The following is a 23,134-nucleotide window of genomic DNA, read 5'->3' on the forward strand; positions in this document are numbered from 1 at the left end:
AACACGCCTCTTCTGCCATATGTTAAAATTTATAGTTTACTTACTTCATCCCTGCTCCAGGTTCTCCGCCTTGTAATTGTTAATTGATCAGGAGGCTCTGCTGCTTGAGGTCTTGGATCACCAGATCGACCGTTGTTTCCTTCTGGTGTTTTAGAATGAATTAATGGAGGAATCTTTCGGAAGTTGAGGCTTTCATCAAAAACACGATCAACCAACTATTGGGACAAAAGCAAACCCTTATGAGAAGACAGTAATTTGAAAAAGTACATATATTGGCATTACAATTTTTATGATTAGACAGCAGTTATTCTATTCTCAAGTAGTAACAGAGGCATGACATCTTCAATAAACCAATTACTCTTTCTTTTTTATAAGCATTTAAAGGTATTTCCTTTATAAAATTGAGGTTCATCTACATAGATTTTATTTTCAAAATCCAAAATATATATGTTAAATTTAATTCTTCCATGACTTTCTCCAAATGGAAAACAGACGGTAAATAGAAAAAAAGCTGAGCCACGTAGATGGACAATGAGTTCGTTTTACTCACATTGCCTTACCAGTGTAAAATACTGTTTCTTTTTCTTTTAGTTTCCTATCTTGTTTTTTCCTTTTTTTCCTCCCCAAATCCAGGTGTCAAATTTCTTCACAAGATACATAAATTGCAAATTCCAATTAAGTTTACAAAAGGAAAATATTTTTTTAATCCACAAAATAAATACTTTGGTCTTAGTCAAATACACTTTTAACAATACTACTGAAATTACACATTCTAATAAAAATTACATACTGCCATCTACAGTGCAAATTACAGACATACAATACTAAGTAACTCGGGTTTACTGAAGAGGGAGTCAACCTAGTACAATATTCTGAAATAAAACAAAAGAAATGAGGTTTATTCAATGAAATGTTTAAGTAATTTTACTGTGTCTGAGTGAATGTATAATCATGTTAGGTAAAATTTAGTTAGAAAGCTGAGAAAATAATATCTTCATCATTTTAAATATACCAGAAGAATTGTGTATGTCTTGCCACCAGGACGATCCTTTAGGTTTTCATCAATAAGGATGATTTCATATACAGTTACATTTGATCAATGTGGTAACAAAACTCTACACAGACTGATGAAGTATCATTTATTAAGTTAAACAACACATGAAGGAAAACAAACAAAAAAAGTGACCATTAAAGAATCAGATTAAAGAATAAATGTGACAAAAAGCAAATGAAGAAAATATTATCAGCACAGTTTACTGTAATTAAATTTGTCAAAAAGGCTAGCCATTTTTGCCTACTATTTAGGACTAACTTGTAAAATTGAAGAAGCAGAATAATCAATACCAGGGGCTGGCAAACTTTTATGCATAAAGAGACAGATAATAAAAATTCAGGCTTTGCAGCCATACAATCTCAGTCTCAACTACTCAATTCTGCCACTGTAGCAAAGAAATAGCCATAAATAATAGTTAAACATATGAGTGTCACTGTGTTCTAATAAAACTTTATTTATAAACACCAAAATTTGAATTTCATATAATTTTTATGTTGAATTAGCATTCTTTGGACTTTCTTTTTTTTTCTTTCTTTTTATTTTATTTATTTATTTATTTAATTTTATTTTTTTCTTTGGACTTTCTTTTTCCAGCCATTCAAAAATGTAAAAACCATTCCTAGCTCTTTGGTCTGTATTAAAACTGGCAGCAAGGCCACAGTTTGTCATCCTCCAAACACAGAAATTCATTCTTTTAAATGCCAATCCTTTGCTTGCATTTCTGCCCCAGATCAAAACAGCCAACTTAGCCAAAGAATACCATTATTTTTGTATTACATGTTAAAAGTGTGCCATGTGGGGCAGTGTCGTGCAAATGGTGCCTCCTGGAGTTGTACTGTAAGAGGCCCTGGTATTGGATGAGTAATAGTCTATATATGCTAACTTATATTTCAGGCTTTATAAAAATGTTCTGAATATAGATTTATATGAGTGCATATTACACATATTTCAATTTTTCAACTATCTTTATGTGTATTTATAAGCAGAATTATTAAAGCAGTGAAACTGTAGGATTTTTCTCTTTCTTTGTTATCACAGTATCTTCTAGTTAACTAGCAATGAAAATACCCTATTAATTGGAGCATTTTCATAGTCAAACTTTATAGAAACTTTATACAATCATTTATCAAATTTTGGGTTGCTTTTCAAGATACCATTTATATACACATTTCAAGTGAAGCTATGGACCAAGAATTAGCAGGCAAAAAGCTGATTTTAAAGAATTTTCCAGCTTCATGTTAATAGTAGACCAAATGTTAGCCTTTAGTAGTTTTGTTACAAAAACATAAAATAAATTGTTAAAGCAAAGTTGGAAAATGCAGAGCTTCATGCAAACGGGGAGGGTGGACATAACTAAAATAAACTAAGCAAAAAGCTAAAAGCAAAAGAAATAAAGAAAAGAAAGAACCTTATGCATTTCTCCATGAAGATCTCCTACCTCTTCTCTAGTGTCTATGGCAGAGCCAGGGGTGGTGGCAGCAGTGCTTACTGTGGTACTAGGGGCAGTGCCTGATGAAGTCACTGAATCTATCTCTCCTGCTACATCGTTGATCTCCCGAGCAATAAGGGCAAGATCTTGGCTGATCCTGGTAATAATTTTAGAAAAGAAGTTCAATGCCTTTTAAATAAACAGTTCTAGAAACAATCATTTATGAGAGAATCAGTCATGTAAGTTGTATATCTAATTAAGTATTTGTATCCCAAATTAACTGCTATTTTGATAATCAAAGTCTTAAACCTTAATTCCAAGATTAAGATTAACGAAACTAAACTCCAAATAATCTACAAGATATCACTTTGATAAATGTACTTTAAATACACTTGAGTAGAGATATGCCCTTAACATACACTGTTAGTGTTAATGACTAGCATTAATGTATCGCAGGTGTTCTTAAACTTGGGAATAATGGAATTAAAGGAGTTCATGAACTTAAATGAGAAAAAACAATCACAATATAATTTTCACTAACCTCTAAGTGACGCTTAGCATTTCTTTCAATTATAAATAAAGGCAACAAGCCACAGTAGTATTAGCATTATTGGTGATTTTTGTCATCAACAGAGATCACATTACAGTTGCTACAGGTATCTCAAAACATCATTTATGGTCATCACTACTTCAAAATTACTGAAGTCATTAAACATAGAACAATAACATCTTATTCAATGTTAATGAAGAACCATAAATTACTCTATTATAACTTTCAAATATTTTGATAACTTAATTTCAATATAATTGGATTTCTTTGTAATTCTAAGTATGTTATGTTTACGCCTGAGAAGGGCTCGACAAGCTTCACACGATGGTCAAAGGGATCTACAGTACCAAGAAATGAAGAACTCTGCACTCTTTAGCAGAGCACTGTACACTATGCACAGCACTTTCCAGCACATGTTATGTCACTTGTGGTTCACAAAGTTCTGAGGTAGGATTTATCTGACTTTACCATAGTCTCAGAGAACCTGAATGGCTTGCTCATGAACACACATTTAGATGTAGCTAACAGAGGACCAGCTCCAAGCTTTAGTGCTAATTTCCATAAAGCCATTTGTTTTTACCTACATGGACTGAAGAATGAAATAACTGTCACCAGTCATGAAGGTGAAAGTAGAGATTTTCCTTTTAGCGTTTTTTTGTTTTGTTTTGTTTTGTTTTTAAGAGGGAGAAACTTACAAAACCTACCACTGATATTCTTGTTTTTTGAGAAACATTTCATTTCAATAAGACATTAAAGTTTTCCAAGTTGTATCCATTGCCCATAAAGTCAATGAGGCTATTTCCACAGGGAAGGTTTTGGAATGACAGAATCTTATTAACAGCATATGTGCAAGTTTCTGCAACTTCAAAGTCCAAAGGGAATACAAAGTAACTTAAAAAAAAAAGAAGAGCCAAGGAGGTCTGGCTACACTACCCAGGCTGGTCTCGAACTCCTGAGTTCAAGCACCTCCCACCTCAGTCTCCCAAATAGCTAAGATTATGGACACGTCCCTGGCTTTAAAGTAACATTTTTTAACTTATGTAAAATGTGAGTTTGAAACACATTAGTAATTACACAAAAAACTAGATTTAAAAAGAGAATTAAGTTGAAGCTTATGGACCAACAGAAGCAATTTATGGTCAATATAAATTTTGTAAGAAATGATAGTTATTTCCTCATTTATTTACCAAATAAAAAGGTAGTAAGAATGCCAACAAATATTTACTGATTCCTATTATATGCCAGGCACTGTGCTAGGTCCTAAGGACTACAACAATGAAGAAGCAGAAAGGGTCCTTGTCCTCATGAAGCTTAGAATAAATAGAAGGCACCATTACAATATAATGAGTACATTATAAAGCAACTTCATATTCCTTAACTCATTTGATTTGCACAATCACTCTGTAAAAGAAGTATTAATCACTGTGTTTTATAGATGAGGAAGGAATGAGGTATAGGAGAAGACATGCCACTATTTTTTTGGCCAACGTCACAAATATTAAGTGCCATTACTAGATTTTTTTCACTGTCATGCTACATCTCACATGATCACTCCATATGTAATTGTTTAAAACATTAACCGTTGATGTGATTCTTTTGGAAATGTATTTAAAGTGTTCCCTTGTATAACAAAGCAAATTCTTGCAATTCCCCAAAATAAATGAACCAGAATGAGAAACAGAATAACCAAGCTTAATGGGATAAAATACAGATAAGCATCAGTTTATCCAAAACTCTATTTTTCATTAAGGTTTTTTATGCAGACAGTTTGTACAACAAAGCTTCTAATATTTGTGAAAAAAGTATGGATTAATTAGAAAAAAACATGGACAACAGCAATCTCAACGTGTGATACACTAAAATATATATATATGTATTTTTTTTTGAGAGGGAGTTTCGCTCTTGTTGCCCAGGCTAGAATGCAATGGCTCCATCTTGGCTCCCTGCAACCTTCACTTGAAACCTCCTGGGTTCAAGCCATTCTCCTGCCTCAGCCTCCTGAGTATCTGGGATTATAGGCACCTGCCACCATGCCCAGCTAATTTTGTAGTAGAGATGGGTTTCTCCATGTTTTTCAGGCTGGTCTTGGATTCCCAACCTCAGGTGAACCGCCCACCATGGCCTCCCAAAGTGCTGGGATTATAGGCATGAGCCACCAAGCCCAGGCAAAATGAGCAATTCTTTTTTTTTTTTTGAGATGGAGTTTCGCTCTCGTTACCCAGGCTGGAGTGCAATGGCGTGATCTTGGCTCACCACAACCTCCGCCTCCTGAGTTCAAGTAATTCTCCTACCTCAGCCTCCTGAGTAGCTAGGACTACAGGCGTGTGCCACTATGCCCAGCTAATTTTTGTATTTTTAGTAGAGACAGGGTTTCACCTTGTTGACCAGGATGGTCTCGATCTCTTGACCTTGTGATCCACCCACCTCGGCCTCTCTAAGTGCTGGGATTATAGGCGTGAGCCACCGTGCCCGGCCAAAATGAGCAATTCTTAATGTATACACAACATACATTGTTGATATGAAAACCTAATAGATAGTTTCACACTTAATTCCATTTTATTATAAAATTTGGATAAGAGATAGCCAAAGGAACAAACTGTAAGTGTTAATTTCTATAACATTAGCACTATTATTTCTGTTTTCCCAAGTGTCAGAACCACTGATTGGATTTCAACAATTTTATAGAAATAAGTATGCATTATTTAAGAAACAAGGTGAGATACCATAAGAAATGTACTTTAAGTCATAAAGTTTATAATTTTCTTACATAAACTATTTCAGTCACAATGCTCTTCTTTTCACTGAAGGGTTACATACTGGAAAAAAAACTGTGCATTTTGGGCATATTGGAAGATTAAATGATATATTAAAAATTAGAATCCCAGTGATATGCCCAATTTAACATACAATCTTTGCAAGAGTATATATTATAACCACAGTACAAACTATCAGATTTTATTGATTTAAACTGCCAATACAACATTGTTCCAAATTAGCTGTTTAAAAATCTGCCTTATTTTTTTAATAGCACATTAGTTTTCAAAAGCTAGTTACATGTAAAAACTAGCTTTCCAAAGGATATACACATGAACCACTGGAATTAAGTTTCCATTGATATTACTGGAAAAAAGCAACTGGTGGGCTATTAATGAAGTATATTAGCTTTAGAATCCTAAAACTGAAGCTAATGACAGCAAGTTAAAACTCCTGTTACTTTCACATTGGCTAACAGATCATAACTCTAATGACTCAGCTTTTAAGAAATAATTTAGTCTAGCTTGTAAATGACCAGAAGTGTTAAAATGTAAAATGAGTTTAAGGAGAGACATTTAAGGGTCATTCCAGAAAAACTTATGATTTCCGCACTACCTAGAAGAGTTTAGTAAGAAAAAAAAATTTTTTTTAAGAGGAAAAAGGGGATATCAGTTGAAAGATACTCAGGATAACTGGAAAAGAAAATATAAGGAGAAAAAAAAGACTGAGGTCAATTATTCTAAGTGAAGTAACTCAGGAATAGAAAACCGAATACCATATATTTTCACTTATAAGTAGGAGCTAAGCTTCAGGATGCAAAGGTGTTAAGAATGATATGAATTAGCTTTTAATCCTTGTATAAATTATTAACTGATTTAGAACACAGGCTACATGTTTCAGGCTTTTATTGTCTCCCCAACGGTAACACATATAGTCAGCTATTCATAAAAAAATACGATTTATAGTAGGATGCACCAGGGAAACTTTTAATCTGAATAGAGATCATGGTAATGAGATAAGGGAAGAAGAATGCAGAGGAAATTAGCAGTCTTTCTTCTCCCTAATTCCTTGCAATGATATAAAAAAGCCAGTAAGCCAAATAATAAAGAGCCATATTATTTTTAAAGAGTGTATCAGGCCCTAAAATTTCAAAGACAGATATAAAGTAAAAATTCATAAGCATGTGGCTAAAAGCAAATTTTTAAAGCATTTTATATTTCCATAGGTAGAAACAAATTTTGTTTCATTAAGTATTTGGTTTAGCTTATATTTTTCCTCCTAAGTGATTAGCTCACTTACTTAGGCTCTCCCCCTCTACCTCAAATAAAACAAGTATAGTGGTTTAAGGTTTGCAAGGCATGGGAAGAAAAAAACCCCCAAGATATTAGCAAATTAACTTTACTTTCTTTAAAATTCTCATTACTTATACAATGCAAGAAAAAGTATACTTGTAAGCAACCCTGTCATGGAAAATAGAGGGGGTGAAGTCAAGAAGTGCAGGAATGTAGGCAGCAACTGGACCTATGAAACAGGACATGTAAGGTTTTTACTTTGTGGTCATCTGTGTGTGAACAAAAAGTTCTAGATGTTCCCTAGCCAGTAAACAACAATTGTAAATCCCCTACCTAGATGCAATCCAGATGGAAAGCTCACTATCATTGGCTACGAAGCATTAATACTTAGCAAGGTCAAACAGATATTTGGAAATGCTATCTCCAAATAAAAGACACTATTCTTACTACTACACTGCCTACAAATAAAAATACGGTATTTTTATTGGTACATAAAAAGTACCCAGATGTGCTTTAAAGTGATAAGGCTATAATTTAAAAAAATTTATGGTGGAGTGAGGTGGCTCATGTCTGTAATCTCAACACTTTGAGGTTGAGGCAGGCGGATCGTGAACTCAGGAGTTCAAGACCAGACTGGCCAACATGGTGAAACCTTCTCTCTACTAAAAACACAAAAAAATTAGCCAGGCATGGTGGTGTGTGCCTGTAGTCTCAGCTACTCAGAAGGCTGAGGCAGGAGAATCACTTGAACCTGGGAGGTAGAGGTTGCACTGAGCCGAGACAGTGCCACTGCACCCCAGCCTGGGCAACAGAGAAAGGCTCTGCATGAAAAAAAATTTTTTTACATGGCTTGTAAGTACTTATAACTGTATCTTCCCCTGAAGACGTTTCCTGGTTTTGGCTCATCATTCAAGATTATTTTTCTCAGCTGATAAAAGCAATGAACAAAACCACATTTATGCTATTCTGCCACGTAACCAGCTCTTTCTTTTTTAGTAGACAGCGTATAATTTTAATTTAGCCTTTGGCTTGTTGTGAAGCCACGTCTCATCTTCAGTTCTTCTTGACATGCCTTTCATATATATGTGTTACCACTGTAAACAGCTCAAGCTGATCCTAAGAAATTCACTTAAGGTTTCCTAGAAATGTGATTCACATCAGTTCTGTATTTTAAACCATGACTTTCAAAACGAGCTAAAATATTGTATAATAAAACCAACATACGCAGGTATGAATATAAACAAACAACACTGACTTGCATATATGGATCCCTGAAATGTTTCATTATGGATGATCATATCTTATACAGTGAATAGTGCAATTATGATAAAACAGAAATAGAATTTCTCACATCCTACCTTTTTTCAAAAAAATTAACTGTAGCTAGGTAAAAATGGGGCTAAGACAAGGAATTTCTATTAAAAAATTTTTAGAGTTTGACTTAAAAGTTTTCAATTTGGAATCTTAAGCATTTAAACTATTCAGGGCCTACTGATAATGAGCTAGATATCTTTTGGACACAGTGGCTCACACCTGTAATCCCAGCACTTTGGGAGGCTGAGGCAGGCGGATGACTTGAGTACAGGATTTCAAGATCAGTCTGGTCAACATGGTGAAACCCCATCTCTACTAAAAATATGAAAAGTCAGCCAGGCATGGTGGCATGTGCCTGTAGTCCCAGCTACCCAGGAGGCTGAAGCAGGAGAATCCTTTGAACCTGGGAGGCGGAGGTTGCAGTGAGATGAGATCACGCCACTGCACTCCAGCCTGGGCAACAGAAGAAGACTCTGTCTCAAAAAGCAAGCAAGCAAACAAACAAACCAACAACAACAACAAAAACCAAAGGAGACAGACAAATTTGGGAAGACTCCAGGAATCATTTATTCTACAAAGTTTATTTGGTATCCGCTGCGCGCAGTGGCTACGCCTATAATCCCAATACTTTGGGAGGCCAAGGTGGGCAGATCACTTGAGGACAGGAGTTCGAGACCAGCCTCATCAACAAGGTGAAACCCCGTCTCTACTAAAATTACAAAAAAAATTAGCCAGGCGTGGTGACGTGAGCCTGTAATCTCAGCTACTCAGAAGTCTGAGGCATGAGAATTGCTTGAACCAGGGAGGTGGAGGTTGCAGTAAGCTGACATTGTACCACTACACTCCAGCCTGGGTGACACAGTGAGACTCCATCTCAAAATAAAATAAAATAATTGAAAAAAATTATTTGGTATCTACAAAGCAATGGTTATAAATGATACCATGATCTCACAGTACAATAAAGAACAAAAAGTCCAGTCCTTAAGAGGCTTAAAGATTAATTCATGTATTGATTAACTCATATATTTGAATTGCATACCAACTACAAGGAAGGTTCACAAAAAAAGTTTCCTAATGGTAAGGAAAGGTCTTTCTCTTCCATTAGCGGAAACTATCAGTTACTAATTTATTAGATGTTCGTGGCATTTTGATTCAATAATATAAGACCTTAATGAAAAAAATTTGGCACACCCCATTCCTTATGTAACGGAACTATGGAGAAATGGGGGAGAGTCACTCTGAGCCAAAACAAGGTTTAGGATGCGATACTAATGAGCTGAAATTGGAGGTTTCTTTTGGGCAGCATGGGCAATGAGTGGCTTGATTAGAGAAGTACAGTCTGAATAAAGTACATGGAGTCTACTTCTAGCCATCAAAAGAGATAGAAATTTAATTTTTTTAAAGGCACCTCCCAGTATTACCAATGCAATGTTTATCACTACAGATAAGTTATATTTGGTAAGATGTAGAAAGTCTCTAGTCTCGAAACTAGACTTACGAATATGCTTCAAATAAGCAGAGGAATTTGCAAATAAAGAGGTAATCCAGAGGATAACTTCAAAGGTTTTAGCAAACCCATGCTATCTCCACCAGAGACAAAATCAGCAAGTTAAAAGAAGATGGTCTAAAGTCATCTGAGAGGAAAGTGCTTACAGAATAAACAAGACCTGAGATAGCCAGAGTACTTTTAGAGACCTGGGTAGAGACTATGAGGAAGGAATAGGGAAATTCTAGGGAATGTGGAAAACTCCATAGAAACTGAAGAATCACTGTCGTCCGAACATGTGTGCAGATGTTTTATTTCCCACTCTTGTTGTTTGGATCTTACCCAGCTCAACAAAATGAAAGGGCCTAGACTTGAGATATTATAAATCAATAAATTACATCTTAAAACTGACTTAGCAGATATACCTTATTCCCCAATTACGTAGTTTTTAGATCCACAGTATTTTCCCCAAAACAAAAAACATTTTGGTATTATCAAAGCTCACCTCCACTCACAACCCCAAATGTAGTATATCCTTCAGTTATATTATAATTAAAGACTTGTTAGCTAAATCGCAATACACAGAAATGTATTATATCACCTTATAGACAATAAGAAAACCCATACCATTTAATTCTGACAACTAAATTAAATTGGCTCCTACCACAAAACAAGATGAAACAGTAAAATTACAAGTAATTTGGTTTTTTTACTGTTGAGATTAACACTCATTCATAACTTTAAATATTTTAGGCTTGAAAAACATAAACCATAGTCTATTTTTAAATGCTTTCAAATATATTTGATCAGTACTCTGTACTTGAATTTTACTAATAAATTATGTGTAAAAGATTTAGGAATAATAAAAGCTTTTTGTCTTACAATCCCAAGTGAGTTTTATTTGGGGCCAACAAATCAGGAAATGGGACTGGTAGGTGTGTACTGTAACACACCTGTTTTTTTGTTGTTGTTGTTTTGAAATAGAGTCTTGCTCCATCACCCTGGCTGGAGTACGGTGGTGTGCTCTCGGCTCACTGCAACGACCTCTGCTTCCTGAGTTGCAGCGATTCTCCTACCTCAGCCTCCTGAGAAGATGGGATTACAGGTGCATGCCACCACACTCAGCTAATTTTTGTATTTTTAGTAGAGACAGGGTTTTACCATGTTGCCCAGGCTGGTCTCAAACTCCTAACCTTAGGCCATCTGCCAGCCTCGGCCTCCCAAGTGCTGGGATTACAGGCATGAGCCACTGTACTCAGCTGAAACATCTATTTAATGATCATTTTAATATTAAAAAACAGATCACTTATATGCCACTGTTTTTATTATGAGAACAAAAAATTTCTTTAATAATTAAGTTTGTACTGAATATTTCAACAAAGCATTGGTTGGGATTCTTAAGCACAAATAAGGTAGGGCTAGCATTTTATAAACTGTAGGAATGTAATACTGATTCTGAAACTCCTATATCTGGACTGTCATAAATTTAAATGTATGAGATATGAAGAAAATGGAAAGCTCCAAATAAAGTTCTAAATATAATCATAAGCCACTGTTTTCTCTGTATGCTTTTAAAATATAACATTTATTGATTGCTGACTATATGTCAACCACTAGGTTAAGTACGTGCATCAACTTGTCAACTCTCTCAAGTTGGCACCATTATGTCCATTTTACAGATGAGATCACTAGAGCACAGTTAATAATTAACTCACCCAAGGTCACACAGACCTTGTGGTAGAGTTGGGTTTGAATCTCAGACCAAGAATACAGTCTGAGTCCAGAGTCCATACGCTTCGCTGCATCCCTGTAATTGTGGTTATCCAGCAGCATTCGCAGTTCCCTCACCATTCCCTGGTGATACCATCTACTACCATGGCTCCAAGTATTTACTCTTTGCGAATGACTCTACAACTGTGAGTCGAGTTCTTCTGGCTTCCTATGTTTCATAGTCACGGTTCAATTGTCTGCTAGATTTTTTCATAGGGCTATCCATTAAGCATCTTGGTGTCAGTATGACCAAAACACAACCTACCTTCTTTTTCTATGCCTTTTGTGTTCCCTACCCTCACCAGTCTCCCATCTGATGAACCATGGACCCATTTTAAATTCTGCCTTACTATTCCAGCAATCACCCAAAGCTAGGCCTCTTGTGCCATAAAGCCAAGTTGTGAATACAAAGGAAAAGTTCTTGAATTAAAAGTGCTACTCTAGTGAACACAGGAATTAAAAGAAAGCAAACAGCCTAATGCTGATATGGACAAGTTTGAGTGGTCTGGATAGAAGATCAAACCAGCCACAACATTCCCTTAAGCCAAAGCCTACTCCACAGCAAAATCCTAACTCTCTTCAATTCTGTGAATGCTTAGAGAGGTCAGGAAATTGCAGAAGAAAACTCTGCAGAGGTCAGTTCATTAGGCGTAAGGAATGAAATCATCCCCTTAACATAAAAGTGCACAGAGAAGCAGCAAGTGCTATATGGAAGCTGTATCAAGTTATCAAGAAGATCTAAAATAATTCATTAAGGTGGCTATAATAACAACTGATTTTCAACGCTGACAAAACAGTCTTTTTTGGAAGAAGACGCCATCTAGGACTTTCACAGCCAGAGAGAAGACAATGCCCAGCTTCAGCTTCAAAGGGCAGGCTAACTCTCTTGCTGGGGGTTAATGTTAGCTGGTGACTTTATGCTGGAGGCCAATGCTCATTTTTCATTCCAAAAGTCATAGGGCCTTTAAGAATTATGCTAAATCTACTCTGCTTGTGCTCTACAAGAACAATAAAGCCTGAATTATGGCATATTTACAGTGTGGTTTACTAAGTATTTTAAGCCCACTGTAGAGACTTACTGCTCAGGAAAAAAAGATTATTTGCAAAATATTACTGCTGATGGACAATGCACATGGTTACCCAAGAGCTCTGATGGAGATGGACAAGGTGATTCATGTTGTTTCCATGTCTGCTAACATCCATTCTGCAGCCCATGGATCATGGAGGTGCGATCTTGGCTCACTGCAACCTCTGCCTCCAGGGTTCAAATGATTCTCCTGCTTCAGCCTCCCAAACAGCTAGAACGACAGGTACATGCTACCATGCCTGCCTAATTTTTTGTATTTTTAGTAGAGATGGGGCTTCACGGTGTTAGCCAGGATGGTCTTGATCTCCTGACCTTGATCTCCTGATCCACCTACCTCGGCCTCCCAAAGTGCTACGGTTACAGGTGTGAGCCACTGTACCCAGCCCATTTTGACTTCTAAGCAGAAAATGTATTCCTTTATTTAAGAAATACATTTTGCAAGACTATATCCGCCATAAGCAATGGTTCCTCTGATAGATCTGGACAAAGTAAACTGAAAATCTTTTGGAAAGGATTCACCATTCTACATGCCATTAAGGACATTTGTGATTCATGGAGGAGGTAAAAATACCAAGATTAAGAGTAGTCTGGAAGAAACTGATTCCAACCCTCATGGATGACTCTGAGGGTTCAAGACTTCAGTGGAGGAAGTCACTGCAGATATGGTGGAAACAGCAAGAGAACTAGAAGAACTAGAATTAGAAGTGGAGCCTGAATATGGGACTGGATTGCTACAATCTCGTGACAAAACATTAACAGATGAGAAGATGCTTCTTACGGATGAGAAAAGAAACTAGTGTCTTGCAATAGAATCTACTCCTGGTGAAGCTACTGTGAACACTGTTGAGATGACAACAAAGGATTCAGAATATTATATAAACTTAGTTGGTAAGCTGGTGGTAAGGTCTGGGAGGAACTGACTACAATGTTTAAAGAAGGTCTACTCTGGGTAAAATGCTACCAAACAGCCTCACATTGCTACAAGGAAATCTTTCATGAAAGGAAGAGTCAATTTATTTGAAATTTGAAAATAAATTTTCTCACCCTAAGTAAACGTATCGCAGCCCTACAGAAATGTTAACTAGCAGCATTTCTTTTCCAATTTTCTATCTTTCCTTCCTCCCACCACCCTCCTTTTTTTCTCCACGTAAAATTAAAAACAACAACAACAACAACAAAAAACACTTCTCTGGCTTTGAGATGTATGGCTGGAAAGTATATCTTAAAAAATTAAAATCCCAAAGGCAAGTTTTATTAGCATAGTGCTGCTGACAAACGAGAGAGTTAAGGCATGGTCACTGGAGGTTAAATAGCCTAGCCTGAAAGTTCTGCCATGGATAATGTAAATACACATTGATAACAGTAACACATGCACACAGCAAACTGGAACCAAGTAAAAATACAGTGTACAGCCCCTGTTCCCTCTTCCCTTTGTAGTACAACTCTTTTGTTTATTTGGGGGTAGGGAAGTGCATTTGGCTCAGAAGGAGGTTTTCAATCTTTCTAGTTTGGGGTAGAGGGACCTTGAGAGGGGAGGGAGGCATCTAGACATACAGGCACCCCTGCGTCTTGTGTAGCTGGACATCTTTTTCAAGGTAAGGGGAAAAATGATGAGACAAGAGCAAGACCTGTTGTTGCTAGCTATGCCCAGACACACAAAAAATATGTCAAGATGTTCTCACTACAAGCATTTTGTTGGCCCATCAAATGATCCACAGATTCCAAAGCATATATATATATATATATATATATATATACATACCTTTCCACTAACTAGAACAACTAGCTTAACATGTTTCAGTAATTAGTCTCCTAAAAAGCTATTTGTATGATAAAGCAAAAATGTTTTAAGCAGCACAATGAGATTAGAAAGGCATGTTCTCTTCAAGAATAAAAGCAATGACAAATGAATAGTCTTTAAAAATAAAAAAAAAAAAAAAACATTATATTAATGAGCCAGAAAAAACACAATTCACAGAAGTCAATGAAATAAAGAACAAAAAAGATGAACATTAAGATACAGTAAAAGTTTGTTGTTTTTTTAAAGCATCTATGAAATATGTATAAACTCTTATAATGTTCTCAAGTGTACAACTTCAAGATAAAGGTCTTCAAGACAGAAGTAAGCTTAGTATGTACACAGTGAAAATGTTTAGGTAACATATGGTATACTGCAGTAAAATTTAGTATCTCAGAAACTCAAAACAAAAATATCCTTATATTTTAACTACTATAGCATCTGCTTGAGTGTAACCTCTCTTCAAAGTTCAACCATTGTAAGTTATTAATTAAAAATGACATCTGTAGCATAAATTTTTTTGTACATAATCTAAAGGTTATAATAAACAGATTTAATCTTCAAAATAATCATATGCTGATTTAGTCATTAAAGGGTTGAACTAACCATATCTAATGAGATCATAAAAGTATGCGTGAAAATCTGCCTATTCTAAATCTCTTCAGAGAACATTAGCAACATCTCTAACAGGTATACTATTACATCTTTGGAAGTTTTAAGTAATCAGTAAATTGTCTGCACAGTTCTTAATTATATAGATCTGATATTGACTGCCTTTCAAAGTTATACTTATTTATCACCATCCTTAAAAAAAATTCTTAAAAAGGGAGGAGGCAGGATAGAGAAAAGACAAAAATAAATTACTTCTACAATAGGTTAGTAGCACTGGCATTAAAAAAAAAAGGAAAAAAGCTGGGTAGACAGTAATACTACTGACTAAACAGAGTTCACAGTTATCTGTGGATTTCAGTTCTTAGACTATTAGTAAAAATCAAGTACAAGCTAAACTTTGTTACCAAGTTGTCATGTTCCTAGAAATTTTCAATCCTTAAAGATAAGTCCTGAGAACCAACCTGGCTATCTCTTCTCGATGAGCAGTCCAATCTCGGATATAGTCTTCCTGCTCTTTAATCCGGTGCTTGAATGAAGAACTAGTAGGCATTGCTGATCCAGCGCTCTGCAAGCGAGTGGTTTTCAGGGCTGGAGAAGTACGTAGACGGGTATGTTTAGGGGAATTACGGTTTGATCCAAATTCATCTTCTGAGGTGGAAGCATAATCAGTAGGAAAGCGCCTCCATCTTGAATTTACTAAATTAGTTTAATTATTAAAAAAAGAATTATTATGTTATCATTTAAAGGAGGTAAAATAAAAGTCATGACTTCAAAACACCATGAGAGTGTACACACAGCACAATTTTCAATAACTGACATACACATACCTCACAAAAACCATAAGTCTACTACTCCTTACAGAGAGAAACATTACACTTTGGTGAATTTAAAACAATGAATAATCAAAAACAATTGAAAGACCATGTTTTCCACAGTGTGGTGAATAAACATTCAGATGAAAAATTGCACTAATGATAAACAACTAAGCAAGCTCTATCCATTGATGTTTAACTGGAGTACTTTTCAATTGCAAATATTTCTCATTTGAGTGAAAATATGAATTTTTCAAAAAAAAGAGACAGTAACAACATCAACGACAACAAAAATAAAAACAAGGGAAAAGACTTCCTCATGCCACATGGACTTTCAACATGGAGATGGTAAAAACTCTCTTTTCCCAACATACAGATGTGCATAATTCCAGCTGTGGAAATTATGCCTTTATGGCAGAAAAAAAAAAAAACATTACCTCTGTCATTCAACATCCTGTTATGCTATGGTTGGAAAAAATCTCTTTACATGGTAAAAAAACACAACAAAGCATCTTCAATACAACTCTCTGCTGCTTTGACACTGAAAGCATATGGTGAAAATAGACAATGGCATAAAATCTACAAAAAGCGAAACTCTACAAGCTTTTGTCACAACCATTGACATTGAAGGCACAGGAGATACTGTGAAGAGTCACATTAAAGAAAGTGGTAATCACTTTCTTATTTACAGTTAGTAAAGACATTTAAAAATGATATTGCTGACACATTTAAAAAATCAAGACAAATTAATGCAGACACTTTACTACTGTTAATATGAGAATCAAACACACAAATAATTTGTAAAGCATAAATAGAGGTAAAAAAGAGAGATAATGGCTGATTCCTGGTAAACTTCACAAGAGCAGGAACCAAGTTTGTTTAATCCAATAATATATACCTAGCACTCAGCAAAGTGTTGGCTAGCAAATATTTAACAAACATTTTTGAAAAAAATGGAAGAATTCCTGGATATAAACATTTACTTCTCTGAAACCTAGTGAAAAGCATTAAATCTTGTTTAAAGTGATAAAACTTTAGTATCTTTTTCCTTTTTAATAATAACTGACCCTAAGCTGCATAGATGAGTGAAATCCAGAATTCTTCCACCCTCCTCCACTCAAATTTCATACCTTTTATGTCTTTTCCTCCAAAAACTACAGTTCTACCAGGGCTCTCTAAGGCTGAGGTGGCTCTCAGATAAAACTGGCATACATTGCCACCAGAACTGGCTTAAGAAACAGAGAATCCCATAATGAGAAATATGCCATAAATTAGAGCCTGCTGATTTGTCCTTACTCACACTCTTATTTGGAGATTCTGATGTTTGGAACTAGATTCACAGGCATGAGACAATTAACATATGCAGAAGTTTATGGCTCTCTGTAAAAGTGTATGCAAATGCATACACTAGGTAATTAGGTATAGATTTTTTTTTGAAGAGGAGCTTAAATATAACTTCTGATTTAACATTGTAAAATAATTTATTAACATAGACAATACTTTTCCCATGGTGAAAATGTATGCATTTCTAGATATATAAAAACTTTCATGAGTTGAAGTGATCCTGAGACTTGAAACCAATTTTAGGAAAAGTTTAGGAACAACACTAAAGAGGTCTAGAAAAATATTAGAAATATGGCAGACAAAATCAGTAGTAAACAAATCTGTACTTTTCAAAAAAGCATTTCATTAAATGCTAAATGTGTTTATTTTGCTATCTTACAATATAGTTCATAAGTAAGAAAAAATCATTTATTTTATCAAATTTCCTGATTTTTTCTATAGGAAACTATGGTCACCATACATAGGATTAGAAACTAGAAAGAAAAGAAATTAACAAAGAGCTTTAATAAATTGCAGAATATATGAAAATGTAGTAAGTATGATAAAACTAACAGTTAGTTCGGAGATAATTCAGAAAGAATGGCATCAATGGCTGACATATTTCATGGCAGACTACATGAAAGCAGAATGAGAAATTGAGTACCAAGTGCTAATAATATATGTTAAATGTCAGGTGACCACATATAAGTAGAGCCAGGCTAGAGTTAACTTTTAATAGTCGGAGCTTAGGCTCAAAACACAATTATATTTTGAGGAATAGAAAGTAAAAGAAAAACTTCTTTTACACAAACTTTCCATCTCTTGTCATAGGCTGGTCCACCCAGAAGTCTGTAAGAATAGAAGAGCTACTGGAGCCGGGTGCGGTGGCTCACGCCTGTAATCCCAGCACTTTAGGAGGCCGAGGCGGGTGGCTCACGAGGTCAAGAGATCAAGACCATCCTGGTCAACAAGGTGAAACCCCGTCTCTACTAAAAATACAAAAAATTAGCTGGGCATGGTTGTGCGTGCTGGTAATCCCAGCTACTTGGGAGGCTGAGACAGGAGAATTGCCTGAACCCAGGAGGCGGAGGTTGCGGTGAGCTGAGATCGCACCATTGCACTCCAGCCTGGGTAATAAGAGCGAAACTCCGTCTCAAAAAAAAAAAAAAAAAGAATATAAGAGCTAGTAACAATATCGTTTAAAGGCAATCAGGGGCCGGGCATGGTGGCTCACACTGTAATCCCAGCACTTTGGGAGACTGAGGCGGGCGGATCACAAGGTCAGGATATCGGGATCATCCTGGACAACATGGTGAAACCCCATCTCTTACTAAAAATACAAGAATCAGCTGCATCTCAAAAACAAAAGCAACAACAAAAAAGCAATCAAAAGAATAAAGCATTTAGCATACAGCATAGAAGCAAAAATATGACTAAAATCATTAAGTAATTAAGATCTCCCTTTGCCAGTGCAAAACATATCATACGTGGCGTGCTAAGAAGAAAAGCTCCAGTTACCTCTGGACACAGAGTCTGTAATAAAAGCAGCAGAGCTGAGACTGAGTGAAATGATGGCTACCGATGGAGAAGGGACTGGGAAAGAGTTCAACGGTAGGGCCTCTAACCTGTTATTTTTCTCAAAGAATTTATTTAGAAACTTTTTGCTTTCTTAACATTTGCTTCCAAACTACAGCAGCTATCCTGTTTAATTTTTTCTAAAGAAAATTCCCTATCACCTGTTAATTAACACCAAAGAAACTTCAAGTTAAAATATTTAAAATTTCCCCCCAAATCTACTTATTTCATAGAATTTTAGAACAGAATGACCTTTGACAAGAATCTAAATTCTTCCAGTTACAGAGAAGAAATAGGCCCAGAGAGGTCTTACCTTGCTAAAATCAAAGTATAAGCCAGATCTATGGACTTCCAGAGTTCAAAACTCATTCTTTGAAATTCCAAGTGTTATACAAATTCTACATTTTTGTTTCCAATAAGACTAAATTTTTTTTTTTTTTTTTTTTTTTGATACAGAGTCTCCCTCTGTCACCCAGGCTGGAGTGCAGTAGTACCTTCTCTGCTCACCGCAACCTCTGCCTCCAGGGTTCAAGCAATTCTGCCTCAGCCTCCGGAATAGCTGAAATTACAGGCGCCACCACCATGCCCAACTAATTTTTGTATTTTTAGTAGAGATGGAGTTTCACCATGTTTGCCAGGCTGGTCTTGAACTCTTTGACTTCAAGTGATCTGCCCTCCTTGGCTTCCCAAAGTGCTAGGATTATAGGCATGAGCCACCATGTCCAGCCAAGTTGTTTTAAAAAGACATCCTAAATTTCTCATGTAATAATAGTTTTTCTGATTTCTACCTGTGTTGAAGAAAAACTTTCTTTCTCTTGAATTTTATTCGGCTTAAGTAACAATTTATGAAAATACATTTGATTTTATTAGTATATTATTAGGCTCATTTGATAGGTTGGTATTAATAAGGCATTTAATGATAGATCATTAAATTGAAATTCATATTATAGGTGTTGAAATGCCAATCTCTAAGAAACTTATTGGTTAGTAAAGGCCTAGACAGCATATATATTAAAATGAAAGTTCCAAGATGGGCTTAATTTATCTTGTAGTTAGAGCTACAGCATTCGTTACAAAATTGGGCAACATTCCCTCGTGTCGTAGTACTAACCTACTATATTCACTACAAAAACATACTATCATCCATGATGTCAGAGAATTAAAAATGAAAAAAAGAGTTGTATCATATTTCTGTGAGTGTTCCAATTCCTTTGTTGGCATTAAAACATACAAGGACAGATTCTGCACACACACTTCAGAAAACACACATTGCATCTTCATACTACTTCAGAATATTTTAGTGGAAAATCACCACAAATATGTTTTGCATGTATATTTATGAGCATTCAGCAATATCATCACTAGGAGAGAAAAGCTGACAATGCTCTGTTTTGGCCTTTGACCCGGAGAAAGAGTTAATTTAAGCAATGCATGTCCAACATTTAATTTTTACTGTCTATAAATTTTGAAGATTAGAATTAAAAAGGGAAAGCAAACAGTCTAAAAAAACTAAGGATATTAATAAATGTTTTTATTTTCTAAAATGTGCATTTAAAACACAATGAAAACCACGTGTTTTATTTTGATAATTCAAGGTCTTTAAACTTAAATATATCTTGCCAAAATAAATCTGGATTATTTCAGTTATAACTTGATACTAAAGAATCATTGAAGGAATTTTTTTGGGGGGGTGGGGGTGAACTAGTTAAACTCCTAGAAGCAAATTACATCAGAGAAACATAAAGAACTCTTCTCTTAATATTGCTAAATCTGAGATTTCCAATCTTCTATTTTTATTACACATATTTCTTAAAAAAAAAAAAAAAAAAAAAAAAAAAAACCAAAAAAAAAAATTTTTTTTTTTTTTTTTTTTTTTTTAAATAGAGACAGGGTCTCAGTGTGTCCCAGGCTGGAATGTAGTAGTGTGATCACAGCTCACTGCAGACTTGAACTTCTGGGCTCAAGCAATCCTCAAATTTTGGCCTCCCCTAAAATACTGGGATTACAGGCATGAAACACTGTGCTGGCCTAAAAGTATTTTAAAGACACAATCTAAAATAGGGAATTTGAAACATTACAGAACTATTTTTACATATCCAATTGGGACAGTATCACAGGTGCTAGGTTCACATTATTCCCAAGGTCTCAAAAATTTATACTGTGCACAGCAACACTGATTAGCATGATTTAACATTCTTTTAAATCATGTTTCAAAAGATAAGATTTTTCTTTTCTTTTTCTATTCAAAATGTTATGATTATCTTAAACAGAAATGTCATAATATCAAAGGCACCTAAATTAACAAAATCAAACAGGTATGTTTGTTTGTTTGTTTGACTACCTTCTCCATACAGCCATTATAATATGTTCCCACTGAATGAAAGATCCTGGCCAGTGTCCTAGATAAGATGTAATACTATGGGCATCTTGAGAGAATCTGAATATACAACCCTAGATTACAATGTGGCTTTAAGCTCATAAGGTGGAATCAAGAATATAAACTGGGTAAAACATCAGAACTGCAAAGATTTTAGTAAACGATAACAAAACCTTTATATTGTATATTGATCTTGCATATGCTCCTGATAATAACCCAGTAGATTCTGTCTTCTGGAAGCTTGCACACAAGTAAACACTAAACTGTTTCTTAGAGCTAGAATAAAACATGGTTGAAAAACAACAGGCTGGGCATGATAAAATTCTCATTCCGCACCTGCTACAGCCATGTGCACAAGGCAGGTTATTTCTTCTCTTGGCCTCAGTTCTCTCAAGGGAATAACCCTCCTAACTCTAAAATTCCATGATTCTAATTATTTAATACACTGCTATTAAGTATGAAAAGACCAAAATCATATACCTCAATTTGTTCTAGGGAATTTCATACACAATTCAAGGTTCTTTTTGGACATAGGAAACTGAACATTTATCAAGTTCTGTAATCGAAGCAGCAGAAATGAAATTTATCTTTATAATAGCAACTTGCAGTTGTTTCTTAGACTTGCTGAAGTAATCATATTTAGCCTGCATCTCAAGCCTTGTCCTAACTATCGAGGAATAAAGCCACATCACGTGCTAAGAGGTACTCCAAGCTACTTGGTAACATATAAATTATGTTAAGACAGGAGAATATATACATATCTTAATGTACTTAAGTGGAGATGAGGTGATAAAACAAGGAGGATAGCAGAAGAATTTCATCAGGAAATGCAGTATAGATGAAATGTGAATTGAAGAGTTAGAGCTATAAGCAACAACAGAGTAAAAATCAACCAAAATACAGTAGTCAGTTTACAAATATTTGGCAATAAATTTGTGAACCACCAGCCAAAGCTTCAAGTATGGAAATGAAGGCTGGGGTAATAAGGAAAATGATGTCTATGTTTTACTGGAATCATGATTATATGCTATCTGGCTTCAGCCTACATCCATTCCTACCAGAGACAGTGACCATCATTACCAAACCCACTGACCAGCAAAGAGAGACAGGTGAATGGAGTGGAGGAGAGCAGCAGTAAAAAGAGGAAGAAAGGTAAAAAAGTATCGTATGCAAAGTACCGTTCCTTTTGGGTTTTGTAGGATACAGTGTGGTAGATGTAAACCAATCAAAAATAAAAAGATGAGATTTCACATCAACTTCCCCTCCACTCTTAACTCAAGACTTAGGGCTCACTTAGATGTCTGCTGACTGAAAATAATCACCCATCTTCAAGTCTGTTATAACAGATGCTTTCCCACATTGGCCTTTTCAGCCACGCCCTCATATGAAGCTCATTATGAAGTAATGAGAGCATGCTTACAGGACACAAACAAATATCCACCTCATCACTCTTTGGTCACACATGTATCTCAATGGCTTGAGCTCCGAATACGAAGTAGGTAAGCAAACAAATATAATGATAGCAGTTAAATTCTGGTGGAGAATAAGTAGTTTTTGAAGTTATTATATTCAATTACACCTAATTACTAGAGTTAAATGATATAACAGTACTTTGTGAGATAATGCTCATAAACAGTAAAATTTTTACAGCTCGGTTTGGCCAGTATATGCTGAGTGATTCCCCATGAATCCATCTTCTTCCACTGAAATAAATTAAGTATTAGTTTTCACCTGCTCCAACTAAAAACAGACTTAACTTTAAAAAGTATAGGTAAAGGATGAGAGACATTTCAAAATAGGTAAAAAAACAAAAAAACAAAATATTGATTATTTCACTTAACTCTGAAAGAAATAATAAAGCATATACTGCTTTTCTTCAAGTTCTTAACCGCTTTGAATTG

At 35.3% G+C, this 23,134-nt stretch overlaps 1 protein-coding gene across 10 annotated transcripts in view; it reads right to left on the reverse strand.

Annotated features, from left to right (window-relative positions):
* Positions 1–23,134, reverse strand: part of CEP170 (centrosomal protein 170) — a 126,716-nt gene that overhangs the window by 16,198 nt on the left and 87,384 nt on the right. For 4 of the 10 annotated variants that reach the window (XM_074385405.1, XM_074385404.1, XM_074385409.1 and 1 more), the window contains 3 exons: positions 15,608–15,842; positions 2,463–2,640; positions 45–215 (listed from right to left, as the gene is read on the reverse strand). In XM_074385405.1, the coding sequence (XP_074241506.1) occupies positions 45–215; positions 2,463–2,640; positions 15,608–15,842 (584 nt within the window). The remainder of the gene's footprint in view (positions 1–44; positions 216–2,462; positions 2,641–15,607; positions 15,843–23,134) is intronic. The other 6 variants (XM_074385406.1, XM_074385410.1, XM_074385412.1 and 3 more) reach the window with 3 other exon arrangements.

This window comes from Saimiri boliviensis, chromosome 14 (assembly GCF_048565385.1).
Source record: "Saimiri boliviensis isolate mSaiBol1 chromosome 14, mSaiBol1.pri, whole genome shotgun sequence".
Lineage (NCBI taxonomy): Eukaryota > Metazoa > Chordata > Mammalia > Primates > Cebidae > Saimiri > Saimiri boliviensis.